The sequence below is a fragment of the Bombina bombina genome, chromosome 5 (assembly GCF_027579735.1).
Source record: "Bombina bombina isolate aBomBom1 chromosome 5, aBomBom1.pri, whole genome shotgun sequence".
Classification (NCBI taxonomy): Eukaryota; Metazoa; Chordata; class Amphibia; order Anura; family Bombinatoridae; genus Bombina; species Bombina bombina.
The window spans coordinates 542,957,921-542,970,955 of record NC_069503.1 but is presented as its reverse complement, the minus strand read 5'-3'; the positions used below and the strand labels follow the sequence as shown (position 1 = coordinate 542,970,955).

At 38.5% G+C, this 13,035-nt stretch overlaps 1 protein-coding gene across 6 annotated transcripts in view; it reads left to right on the top strand.

The window, feature by feature from the left end:
* Positions 1 to 13,035, top strand: part of LOC128660571 (triple functional domain protein) — a 763,036-nt gene that overhangs the window by 537,383 nt on the left and 212,618 nt on the right. For all 6 annotated transcript variants that reach the window (XM_053714497.1, XM_053714496.1, XM_053714493.1 and 3 more), the window contains exon 30: positions 1,329 to 1,519. In XM_053714497.1, the coding sequence (XP_053570472.1) occupies positions 1,329 to 1,519 (191 nt within the window). The remainder of the gene's footprint in view (positions 1 to 1,328; positions 1,520 to 13,035) is intronic.

The window sequence follows — 13,035 nt, the reverse complement described above, 5'->3', positions numbered from 1 at the left end:
AACCAGTTTCAAAGAAGGAACGTTTGTTGCACAATTTGGATGTTGTTCGCGCTCTAAAATTCTATTTAGATGCTACAAAGGATTTTAGACAAACATCTTCCTTGTTTGTTGTTTATTCCGGTAAAAGGAGAGGTCAAAAAGCAACTTCTACCTCTCTCTCTTTTTGGATTAAAAGCATCATCAGATTGGCTTACGAGACTGCCGGACGGCAGCCTCCCGAAAGAATCACAGCTCATTCCACTAGGGCTGTGGCTTCCACATGGGCCTTCAAGAACGAGGCTTCTGTTGATCAGATATGTAGGGCAGCGACTTGGTCTTCACTGCACACTTTTACCAAATTTTACAAGTTTGATACTTTTGCTTCTTCTGAGGCTATTTTTGGGAGAAAGGTTTTGCAAACCGTGGTGCCTTCCATTTAGGTGACCTGATTTGCTCCCTCCCTTCATCCGTGTCCTAAAGCTTTGGTATTGGTTCCCACAAGTAAGGATGACGCCGTGGACCGGACACACCTATGTTGGAGAAAACAGAATTTATGTTTACCTTATAAATTACTTTCTCCAACGGTGTGTCCGGTCCACGGCCCGCCCTGGTTTTTTTTTTTTTTAATCAGGTCTGATAATTTATTTTCTTTAACTACAGTCACCACGGTACCATATGGTTTCTCCTATGCAAATATTCCTCCTTAACGTCGGTCGAATGACTGGGGTAGGCGGAGCCTAGGAGGGATCATGTGACCAGCTTTGCTGGGCTCTTTGCCATTTCCTGTTGGGGAAGAGAATATCCCACAAGTAAGGATGACGCCGTGGACCGGACACACCGTTGGAGAAAGTAATTTATCAGGTAAACATAAATTCTGTTTTTATCCCCTATTCCTTTAATTCCATTCTGAAATTGTGAACTTTTCAGTTCCTGTTAGAAATGGAAGTGCAGAACACTTTTATATTCAACACAGCCATTGGCTGCCACTCTAGTGATATATTTATAACTGACTCTAATTGGTCACAGCAGAGAAGGTAACCTAAGTTACAACATCGCAGTTCCCATTATTTTATAGACACTAAAACCTTACACTTTATTTTGTTATCATTTAAACAGCTAATGAAACTTTAAAAAAAAAGACATCTACATGTTGTTCTCAGACTAATCTTTTCTTTGAATGCATCATTCTATCTAGCATTTATTTAGTATTTAATGCCCCTTTAAATCTAGCCTTATAGGCACTGGTCAGAGACATGCTAGAATGTTAAACTGAGCTTTGCTATTATCTTTGTGTCTTTCCTCCTTCTGAATACTTACACAGCCTTGAGTTTTATTCTTTTTCATTGTAGGTTTTGATGAGAACATTGAAACTCAGGGAGAGCTCATCCTCCAAGAGTCTTTTCAAGTGTGGGATCCAAAAACTTTGATCCGTAAGGGGCGTGAGAGGCATCTTTTCCTATTTGAGATGTCTCTGGTCTTCAGCAAGGAAGTGAAAGACTCCAGTGGAAGGAGCAAATATCTTTATAAAAGTAAATTATTTGTAAGTACAACTTTTTTTTTTAATCTCTGTATCTAACACACTTAAAGGGACATTGTACTCCCAACATTTTCTGTACTCCATTTAAAAGAGAATCATATCAACAAGTGAAGTAACAGCTGATTAAATTTCAAAGGATGTGAAACTATACATTCTTCTTTCATGATTCAGATAGATAATACAATTTAAAAAAATATTTCCAATGTATTTATATTATCAGGTTTGCTTTGTTCTCTTGGTATCCTTTGTTGGAGCAGCAACACACTGCTGGGAGTTAGCTGAACACATTAGGTGAGTCAATGACAAGAGGGCATATATGTGCTGCCAGCTCCCAGTAGTGCCTTGCTGCTACAAAGCTTACCTAGGTATTCTTTTCAATAAATGATTAACAAGAAAATTAAGCAAATTAGTCAATTGAAAAATTGTCTAAAATGATATGTACTATCTGAATTGTAAAAGAAAAAAATCTGGGTTTCATATCCCTTTAAATTGAAGCTAATTGTGTTGTGACAGTTGCGTGCTTTCTGCTAATTCTCATTGGCAGATAGGTAGAATGAGCATTTGCATCTGTCAGCCAATGAACATCCGCAGAAGTATTTATCAGTCAATGATACTAAATACACAGCTATACAGAAACCAAGGTTGATCCACATTTTTTTCAGGCAGCTGTGTGTCTTAGACTGAACAAAATGCAGTATCAATACCTGTGTTGATGGGGTTAATCTTTTATTTTATTGTTTTATGTTTAGTAGTTCACAGCTATTCACCAATTGTTTTGTTACACCTCTCCTTGAAATAATAATAGCGAGTTTCACACTTTGCATGGATCACCTACTTATTTTAGGGTGACCAGATCTTATGAGAAAAAATGGGACTCTTCATGGGACACGCAACATACTTAAAATGAAAAGGAGGAATTATTAGACTAGGCTTTGGTTGAAACATTTCAAATCATTAATTTTAAATTAAAGGGACATAAAACCCACCATTTTTCTTTTATTATTCAGATAGAGAATACAATTTTAAACCATTTTCAATTTACTTCTATTATCTCATTTGCTTCATTCTCTTGATATCCTTTTTTGAAGAAGCAGCAATGCATTACTGGGAGCTAGCTGCACAAATCTGGTGATCCAATAACATGAGGCATATGTGGAGCCACCAATCAGGGGCTCTTGAGCCTACCTAGGTATTCCTTTCAACAAAGGATACCAAGAGAATGAAACAAATTAGATAATAGAAGTAAATTGGAACGTTGTTTAACCCCTTAACGACAACTACGTCGCTGGTCGCTAAGGTTTTTTTTTGGGTATAATAGCTTGGGTCCCTCCACAAGTGACGTTACCGTGCAATTATAACCTCCCTCCTTCCTACTGGCAACCGGAAACCGCGCTATAAAAATTGTAATCGCCATAGAAAGACTAGCGATGTACAGGGTACGTTGTTTAGGCAGTAGACTCCATCAATGTTTAGGCAGTAGACTCCATCAATGTATGGCCCTTTTTATTTTATAGTTTGAAAGGTTTTCCGTCTACCTCTCACACACCCTAACACATTTGTTAATATAATCACAACTGATATCACTTTATAATAAAGAACATTAGTAGTTATGAACTATAAACTCAGAGTAATCTCTATGCAGATCAACTCTGTCTCTGCTGCTCAACTCTCTCTTGCTCACAAGCTACCTCTGCCGACCAATCAGACACCATAAAAAATTGTGTAGACTTCTCCCGCCTCCTTTTACACATGTCCACCACCACACCATGCAGGGAACCGTAGCTCTTTAGCTTCAGTGCTGCTAACAGCCAGGGCTGGATTGGGCCACCGGGATACCAGGCAAAATCTGGCAGCTGCACAGAGAGAGCAGAGTCTCAAGCAGCTCAGCTGCAGATGCGGCTTTTCCCCTGGTGGGGTTTACAGATTGAGTTTTGTGTGCCCCGCCGCAGTGGCTGGTGCTGCAGCTTGGCACTGTCTTGTGTGCAGCTGCTTTCAGGACCTGATTCATGTAGACAGCGCACGGGGGCTAAGCCTCTGCCGGGAGGGGGCGTGTCCTGCGTGGGTATCTCACTTCAATCACTCGGCAGCTGCCATTCACTAGAGCTTAGTGAAGGAAGGTTTTCTACAACCTGATATGGTAAATGAAGAGGGCGTGGACTGTCACAAATCAGTGATTGGATGATGGCCGTCGAATGGGAAAAAGGAGGCGGTGTTTCGTATCGTTACGTCATTCATTGACAGGAATTCTGGAGAAGTTGAGGCTATTTAAATAATCAGACATATTACCTTGTATGTTTTCTGCTATTGCAAAACCTTTTCTGTCATAATTGTGGATGTAAAATTGATAATCCACCTTAAAAAAACAAATAAATACAGAGAATGTGAGGAAGGAAGGAGGGGGTAAACAAAACCTCACAGATAAATTAGCTAAAAGTATTAACACAAGCATCCCTGGGAGCAAGTGGAACAAGTAAAGATTTCAGATGTATTTTACAGCAAAAGAAACAAAATAAATAGTGAATGTATATTGCAATAATGTTTCATTTTCAATAATGAAACATTTTATACGTTGTTGAAATGGTGAGATTTTTTTTTTTTTTTTGCAGTTCCTTATCTTCTAACCTCTGTTGAGGCCTATTAGGGTTAGGCTTGAGTAGTGTGCATTTCCAGTTCTCAGAACTGGGAACACTTACATTTTAGAGTACTGAAAGTAAAATGTAAAGTGTGCTTACTAATAATTAAACATTTTATATGTTTTATGCCTTTTTAAAGGGTTAAAGGGACACTGAACCCAAATTTTTTCTTTCGTCATTCAGACAGAGCATGCAATTTTAAGCAACTTTCTAATTGACTCCTATTATCAAATTTTCTTCATTCTCTTGGCATCTTTATTTAAAAAGCAAGAATTCTAAGTTTAGATGCCGACTCATTTTTTGGTGAACAACCTGGGTTGTTCTTGCTGATTGGTGGATAAATTCACCCACCAATAAACTAGTGCTGTCCATTGTTATTATTATTTTTTCAAATAAAGATAGCAAGATAACGAAGAAATTGATAATAGGAGTAAATTAGAAAGTAGCTTAAAATTGCAAGCTCTATCTGAATCACAAAAGAAAAAAATTGTGTTCAGTGACCCTTTAAGGGGTCAATTTATCAATCGGTGGCGGGCAGGGGCGCACATACGCGCCCCTGCCTGCCGCAGCTCGACTTTGGAGGACTGAATTCCACTGCCGGAATTCAGCATTGCACATGAGCGATATTTTGCGCTCGCGTGCAATCCCACCCCTACCTGCGTACAGCCTATCACGCGCGCAGAAGCTTTCAATCTCCCCGTTCGGACGAGACCGGGGAGATTGGAATCCGCCACCTAAGAGGTGGCAAAAGGTTAGAGAAGCAGCGGTGAAAACCTGCAGTTGTAGGCAGGCAAAGCCTGCCGAAAGGGTTTGATAAATCGACCCCCAAGTGTTTCAGTTTAAATTTACTAGACTAAACATCGTTAATGATTGTTCCTTGTGATAATTTATTTAAGACATTTTTATTTTATTTACTAATCATTTGAATTTCTGTATTTCACCCTGAGGATTCTTTTGAATATTTGTTAAAACTAAAACTATATTTCTTTCATGTAATTGGCAAGATTCCATAAGCTAGTGACGTAAGGGATATATAATCCTACCAGGAGGGGCAAAGTTTCCCAAACCTTAAAATGCCTATAAATACACCCCTCACCACACCCACAATTCAGTTTTACAAACTTTGCCTCCCATGGAGGTGGTGAAGTAAGTTTGTGCTAGATTCTACGTTGATATGCGCTTCTTTCTCTTTATTGAGAATTCCACAACATAGCTGGAAAAGGTGCAAAAACAAATCTGTTTGACATGTTGGGCCTAATTAAAAAAATAAAAATCTGTGCTGTGAAGTCTGACTGACTCACATGTTTTTGGGACTAAAGTTAATATAATATTTCCATAGATTGGACAAAATATATATAATGTAATTAGAATTAAATTATAAGAGTTCTCCATTAGTTAAATTGACCCCTCCTTTTAACAGACCTACCCCCTTGAGCCAACCAACCAAAATATTGATTGCACATAAAAAAAGTTATTTAACACAGTGTTTCTCAACCGCAGTCCTCAAGTTCCCCCAACAAGCCAGGTTTTCATTATAGCTGAACTAGGGCACAGGTGAAATAATCAGCTGATCAGTAACCAAGGTTACTAACCTGCTCTCACCCATCGGCTGATTATTTTACCTGTGTTGTAGTTCAGCTATAATTAAAAACCTGGCCTGTTTGGGGTTCTTGAAGACCGAGGTTGAGAAACACTGATTTAATACACTTCATCAGAGAGAACATATGGTTATCATGACTACTACTAATGACATGACTTATTAGCAACTTGTTGTCACATATCACGTGTATAAACAATATCCATACATCACAGATTAAACAGATATGTATGTCATATTATGATGGTATTATAATATAGGCTTATATATGATCTCAGTCATATACCACACAGAGAACAAAATACCTTTAGAATTAAAAATCAAAGCTAAAGAAAATTATGATGTCAGACTAGTGCAAATAATATATTAATCTGCACTATATCTGATGATTATGATTGTGCATAAACCAGGGAGGCAGGTTTGAAGGGACATCAGTTAATCGCCTTAGACTTGGTTTGTCCGTTTGTGAGTAAAGTTAATCTCTCAGATATGTTCTCCCTTTCATGGTAACCAACATAAATGGTCTGTGCTAAGGAATGAAACACCGGTCTAATAAGAGAGAATAGGTCAGATACAAACCGCACCATAGGCTATGGTGGTGTAAAACCTTGTTTCCCTAACTAAATAATATAGCCCTGTTAATGTATGTTTTAATAAGCAGCAGATGTGCATATACTTGCAGCCAGTAGGGGGAGCAATAGGCATTTGGATAGCAGTTGTTTAGGATTTGTGCTGAATAAATTATTCTTGTTTTCACCTGCAATAAGACAGTCTCCTATTCAGCATACTGTAATGGGTATAGTTATACAACATATAGTTGGTTTCTGCAGTGTAAGATGGATGCTAAACACTTAAAGGGGCATGAAACATAACCTTTTTCCTTCATGATTCGGAAAGAGCATACAACTTTTTCAGTTTACTTCTTTTATGTAATTTGCTAAGCTCTCTTGGTAGCCTTTTTTTAAAAGCATATTTTGGTAGGCTCAGGAGCTGGGAGCTAGCTGCTGATTGAGGGCTACACATATATGCCCCATGTCATCGGCTTACTGGCGTGTTCAGCTAGCTCCCAGTAGTGCGTTACTGCTCCTTCAATAGAGGATACCAAGAGAGTGAAGCAACATTAATAATAATAATAATAAAGGTAAATTTGAAAGTTGTTTAAAAATGTATGCACTATCTGTATCATGTTTCATGTCCCTTTAAGTTACTGTAAAAGTGCCTTTATGTTTAGAGCATAACTGAAAGGGGATTTGGGATGGGGAGCCATGTAAGAGAGTGGGACTTGATTGATACAACAGTTAAAGGGACACTGAACCTAATTTTTTTCTATCGTGATTCAGTAAGAGCAACTTTCTAAGTTACTCCTATTATCAAATTTTCTTCATTCTCTTGGTATGTTTATTTGAAAAGCAAGAATGTAAGGTTAGATGCCGGCCAATTTTTGGTGAACAACCTGGGTTGTACTTGCTGATTAGACAGCACCAATAAACAAGTGCTGTCCATGGTACTGAACCAAAAATTTGCTGGCTTCTAAGCTTAGATGCCTTTTTCAAATAAAGATAGCAAGAGAACGAAGAAAAATTGATAACAGAAGTAAATTAGAAAGTTGCTTAAAATTGCCTGTTCTATCTGAATCATGAAAGAAAAATGTTGGGTTCAGTGTCCCTTTAACCCCTTAACCCCTTAATGACCAAGGACGTACGCCACACGTCCTCAAAAAAAAGACAGTTAATGACCGAGGACGTGTGGCATACGTCCTTGGTCTGTAAAGCAGCTGGAAGCGATCCTGCACGCTTCCAGCTGCTTTCCGGTTATTGCAGTGATGCCTCGATATCGAGGCATCCTGCAATAACCCCCCTTGGCCATCCGATGCAGAGAGAGCCACTCTGTGGCCGGTATCGTTGGTGGGTGGGAGCAAGTCTGGGAGGCGGGTGGTCGGCCATCGATGTGCCGAATGGAGTGGAGGGGGGCGGGATCAGGGGCGGGAGGGCGCACGGGAGCACGCGCGTGCACGGGGGGCGGCGGGCGGGTGCGTGCACGGGGCGGGAGCGGGAGGGAACCGCTGCACTACAGAAAAATAAACTGGGAAAAGTAAAAAAAAATAAAGTTTTTAAAGCTGTAAATAAACAGCTAAGGAACCTGGAAGGGGTGGGGGTTGATCTTGGGGGGGGGGAAGCTACACTACAGAAAAGATCATTTAAAAAAATAAAAAGGCACATTTTTTTACTACACTGGGTACTGGCAGACAGCTGCCAGTACCCAAGATGGCGCCCATTAAGGCAGAGGGGGAGGGTTAGAGAGCTGTTTGGTGGGGGATCAGTGAGGCTGGGAGCTAAGGGGGGATCCTACACAGCAGCATATGTAAATATGCTAAAAAAACACAGAAAAAGCCCAAATATAGCTTTTATTTTAGTACTGGCAGAGTTTCTGCCAGTACTTAAGATGGCGGGGACAATTGTGGGGTGGGGGAGGGAAGAGAGCTGTTTGGGAGGGATCAGGGGGTCTCATGTTTCAGGTGGGAGGCTGAGCTCTACACTAAAGCTAAAATTAACCCTGCAAGCTCCCTACAAGCTACATAATTAACCCCTTCACTGCTAGCCATAATACACGTGTGAAATGCAGCGGCATTTGGCGGCCTTCTAATTACCAAAAAGCAACGCCAAAGCCATATATGTCTGCTATTTCTGAACAAAGGGGATCCCAGAGAAGCATTTACAACCATTTGTGCCATAATTGCACAAGCTGTTTGTAAATGATTTCAGTGAGAAACCTAAAATTGTGAAAAATTTAACTTTTTTTTTAATTTGATCGCATTTGGCGGTGAAATGGTGGCATGAAATATACCAAAATTGGCCTAGATCAATACTAGGGGTTGTCTACTACACTACACTAAAGCTAAAATTATCCCTAAAGGCTCCCTACATGCTCCATAATTAACCCCTTCACTGCTGGGCATAATACACGTGTAGTGCGCAGTGGCATTTAGCAGCCTTCTAATTACTAAAAAGCAATGCCAAAGCCATATATGTCTGCTATTTCTGAACAAAGGGGATCCCAGAGAAGAATTTACAACCATTTAAGCCATAATTACACAAGCTGTTTGTAAATAATTTCAGTGAGAAACCAAAAGTTTGTGAAAAAATTAGTAAAAAAGTGAACGATTTTTTGTATTTAATCGCATTTGGCGGTGAAATGGTGGCATGAAATATACCAAAATGGGCCTAGATGAATACTTTGGGATGTCTACTAAAAAAAAATATATACATGTCAATGGATATTCAGAGATTCCTAAAGATATTAGTGTTCTAATGTAACTAGCGCTAATTTTGAAAAATAATGGTTTGGAAATAGCAAAGTGCTAATTGTATTTATGGCCCTATAACTTACAAAAAAAGCAAAGAACATGTAAACATTGGGTATTTCTAAACTCAGGACAAAATTTAGAAACTATTTAGCATGGGTGTTTTTTGGTAGTTGTAGATGTGTAACAGATTTTGGGGGTCATAGTTAGAAAAAGTGTGTTTTTTTCAATTTTTTCCTCATATTTTATATTTTTTTTTATATAGTAAATGATAAGATATGATGAAAATAATGGTATCTTTAGAAAGTCCATTTAATGGCAAGAAAAACGGTATATAATATGTGTGGGTACAGTAAATGAGTAAGAGGAAAATTACAGCTAAACACAAACACCGCAGAAATGTAAAAATAGCCTTGGTCCCAAACGGACAGAAAATGGAAAAGTGCTGTGGTCATTAAGGGGTTAATGACAACTGACGTACCAGGTACGTCATGCAAAAACTAACTGTTAATGACAATAGACGTACCTGGTACGTCAGTTGTCTAACAGAGTGCTGAAAGTGATCACAATCGCTTCCAGCAGCTCTGAGGGTATTGCAGTGATGCCTCGATATGGAGGCATCCTGCAATACCCCTTTACAAGACTCCGATGCATGGTAGCGATGGTGCCAATGGTGTGCGCGCACGTGAATGGGGGCGCGTGTGCACGTGGGGCGCACGTGCACGTCCGCGCATTAGCCACACTGACACCAATGAAGGCAGGAAGGGGAAAAAAAAGTTTTTTTTTTACATATAAAAGGATCGGGGAGGGGGTGGGGGTATTGTGGGGGGGCTGCTACACTACAGAAATAATAAAAAAATATATATATTTATAAATAAAATTAAAATAATTTGGTTTGTGGGGCCAAACTGGGTACTGGCAGACAGCTGCCAGTACCCAAGATGGCGGTAATTAGGTAGGGGAGAGGGTTAGAGATCTGGAGGGGGGGATCAGGGAGGTTGGTGATAAGGCAGGGGTCCATCACAACTAAAATATTTTATTATTTTTATTTAAAAAAAAAAAAAAACTCTTATTTAGTACTGGCAGACTTTCTGCCAGTACTTAAGATGGCGGGAACAATTGTGGGGTGGTGGAGGGAAGAGAGCTGTTTGGGAGGGATCAGGGGGTGGGATGTGTCAGGTGGGAGGCTGATCTCTAAAATTAACCCTGCAAGCTCCCTACAAGCTACCTAATTTAACCCCTTCACTGCTGGGCATAATTCACGTGTGGTGCGCAGCAGCATTTAGCGGCCTTCTAATTACCAAAAAGCAACGCCAAAGCCATATAAGTCTGCTATTTCTGAACAAAGGGGATCCCAGAGAAGCTTTTACAACAATTTCTGCCATAATAGCACAAGCTGTTTGTAAATAATTTCAGTGAGAAACCTAAAATTGTGAAAAATGTAAAGTTTTTTTTTTTATTTGCTCGCATTTGGCGGTGAAATGGTGGTATAAAATATACCAAAATGGGCCTAGATCAATACTTGAGGTTGTCTACTACACTAAAGCTAAAATTAACCCTACAAGCTCCCTAATTAACCTCTTCACTCCTGGGCATAAAACACGTGTGGTGCGCAGCGGCATTTAGCGGCCTTCTAATTACCAAAAAGCAACCACAAAGCCATATAAGTCTGTTATTTCTGAAAAAGGGGATCCCAGAGAAGCATTTACAACCATTTGTGCCATAATTGCAGAAGCTGTTTGTAAATAATTTCAGTGGGAAACCTAAAGTTTGTGATAAAATTTGTGAAAAAGTGAACTTTTTTTTTTATCGCATTTGGCGGTGAAATGGTGGCATGAAATATACCAAAATGGGCCTAGATCAATACTTTGGGATGTCTTCTAAAACAAAATATATACATGTCAAGGGATATTCAGGTATTCCTGACAGATATCAGGGTTCCAAAGTAACTAGCGCTAATTTTGAAAAAAAGTGGTTTGGAAATAGCAAAGTGCTACTTGTATTTATTGCCCCATAAATTGCAAAAAAAGCAAAGAACATGTTAACATTGGGTATTTCTAAACTCAGGACAAAATTTATAAACTATTTAGCATGGGTGTTTTTTGGTGATTGTAGATGTGTGACAGATTTTGGGGGTCAAAGTTAGAAAAAGTGTGTTTTTTTTCCATTTTTCCCTCATATTTTATCTTTTTTTTTTTAGTAAATTATAAGATATTATGAAAATAATGGTATCTTTAGAAAGTCCATTTAATGACGAGAAAAACGGTATATAATATGTGTGGGTACAGTAAACGAGTAAGAGGAAAATTACAGCCAAACGCAAACACAGCAGAAATGTAAAAATAGCCATTGTTATTAAGGGTAAGAAAATTGAAAAATGGTCCGGTCATTAAGGGGTTAATGAACAAAACCTGGAGAAACATCGATCTGGGAAATATGCGCTCGAGAACAGAATTCAATCTACAGCAGTGGTTCCCAAAGTGTACGGTATTGCCCCCTGGTGGGCACTGGTATTACCATAGGGGGCACTAGTAGGAAACTAGAAGAAGAGGATGCAAGTGGCCCTCGAAGTATAATTACTGTAATTTGTTGTGCTTTGTCCTAGATGTGCAAAGCAAAACTTTCTTGCTTTGTGTTTGAAGTTTTACTGCTCTTTGCCAAGACTTTGCCATGGCTTTTTCTTTTATGATAGTTCAGGTTTATCAGCAACTTATACTTTCTCTCACTAAATTGCAGCCACTTGTACTGTAGCATTGCATTCTTTGTTTTGCCTGCTTTGTACATTGGCACAGATTAACATTAAAGGGCCACTAAACTCAAAATCTTTCTTTCATGATTCAGATAGAACATACAAATTTAAACAACATTACAATTTACTTCTATTATTTATTTTGCTTCATTTTTTAGATATCCTTATTTGAAGAAAAAGCAATGCACATAGGTGAGCCAATCACATGAGGCCGTATATGTGCAGCAACCAATCAGCAACTACTGAGCATATCTAGATATGCTTTTCAGCAAAGAATATCAAGAGAATAAAACAAATTAGATAATAGAAGTAAATGAGAAAGATGTTTAAAAATGCATTCTCTTTCTAAATCATGAAAGAAAAAATATGGGTTTCATGTCCCTTTAACTGCACAGTTTAGGATCATTGTGTAGTAGCAGGAAACACAGTGAAGGTCTTTTGTTTTTAAGTCTTCTGTCATCCGATATAATAACACTTTAGTAAGTAGAATATACTTTATATAAAGTGTATTTATTAGTGCAGTAGTACAATTATTCTCCAAGCTAACAAATCAACTGTAGTTTGGAGAATATGGCAATTTATGATTGGGAAACGGGTATAACTTCATCAAGCCCATCCATCGAATTAACAGTTTTTGAACAGTGATGTAATTACTAAATGTGGTTTATAATTCTCTTGCCCGGTGACTATCAACTTTAATAAAATCTGATATCAAAAGAAAAAGATAATTCAGTTTTAATAAAATTAAAAAAGAAAAATATTTTCAAATGTAAATGTTTAATTGTTCCTCCTTTATATTATATTGTGTCATTATCTGTATTAGGGGTTGTGCACTGCTGGTCTGAATATTATTTTTATGGGTTTGCTATGGGGGCGCCGATGGTGAGTCTGCAATGTGCCTTTTGATGCAAAATACTATGAGGTGGTTCTATGGGGGGAACTCCTGGAATAACCAAAGGATATTGCATTAAAAAAAAGGAATTTGTTGATGAGAACATTTCCTTGCATGCATTTGGTATGCTCCGTTAGTTTAAAGCATATCTGCTTTGTTTCATGGGAAAAAATACCATTAGCTGTTTAACTGTGTCAGTTTGTTATTCATACTTTGGAATCTCTGCGTGTCTTTTTTTTATTTTAGCACGGTCTCATTTTTAACGGTAAAATTCAAGCACCGTATGTACTTTTCTATAAATACATGCTGCAAATATCACATTTGCCAGATGGAAAAATAGTATATTG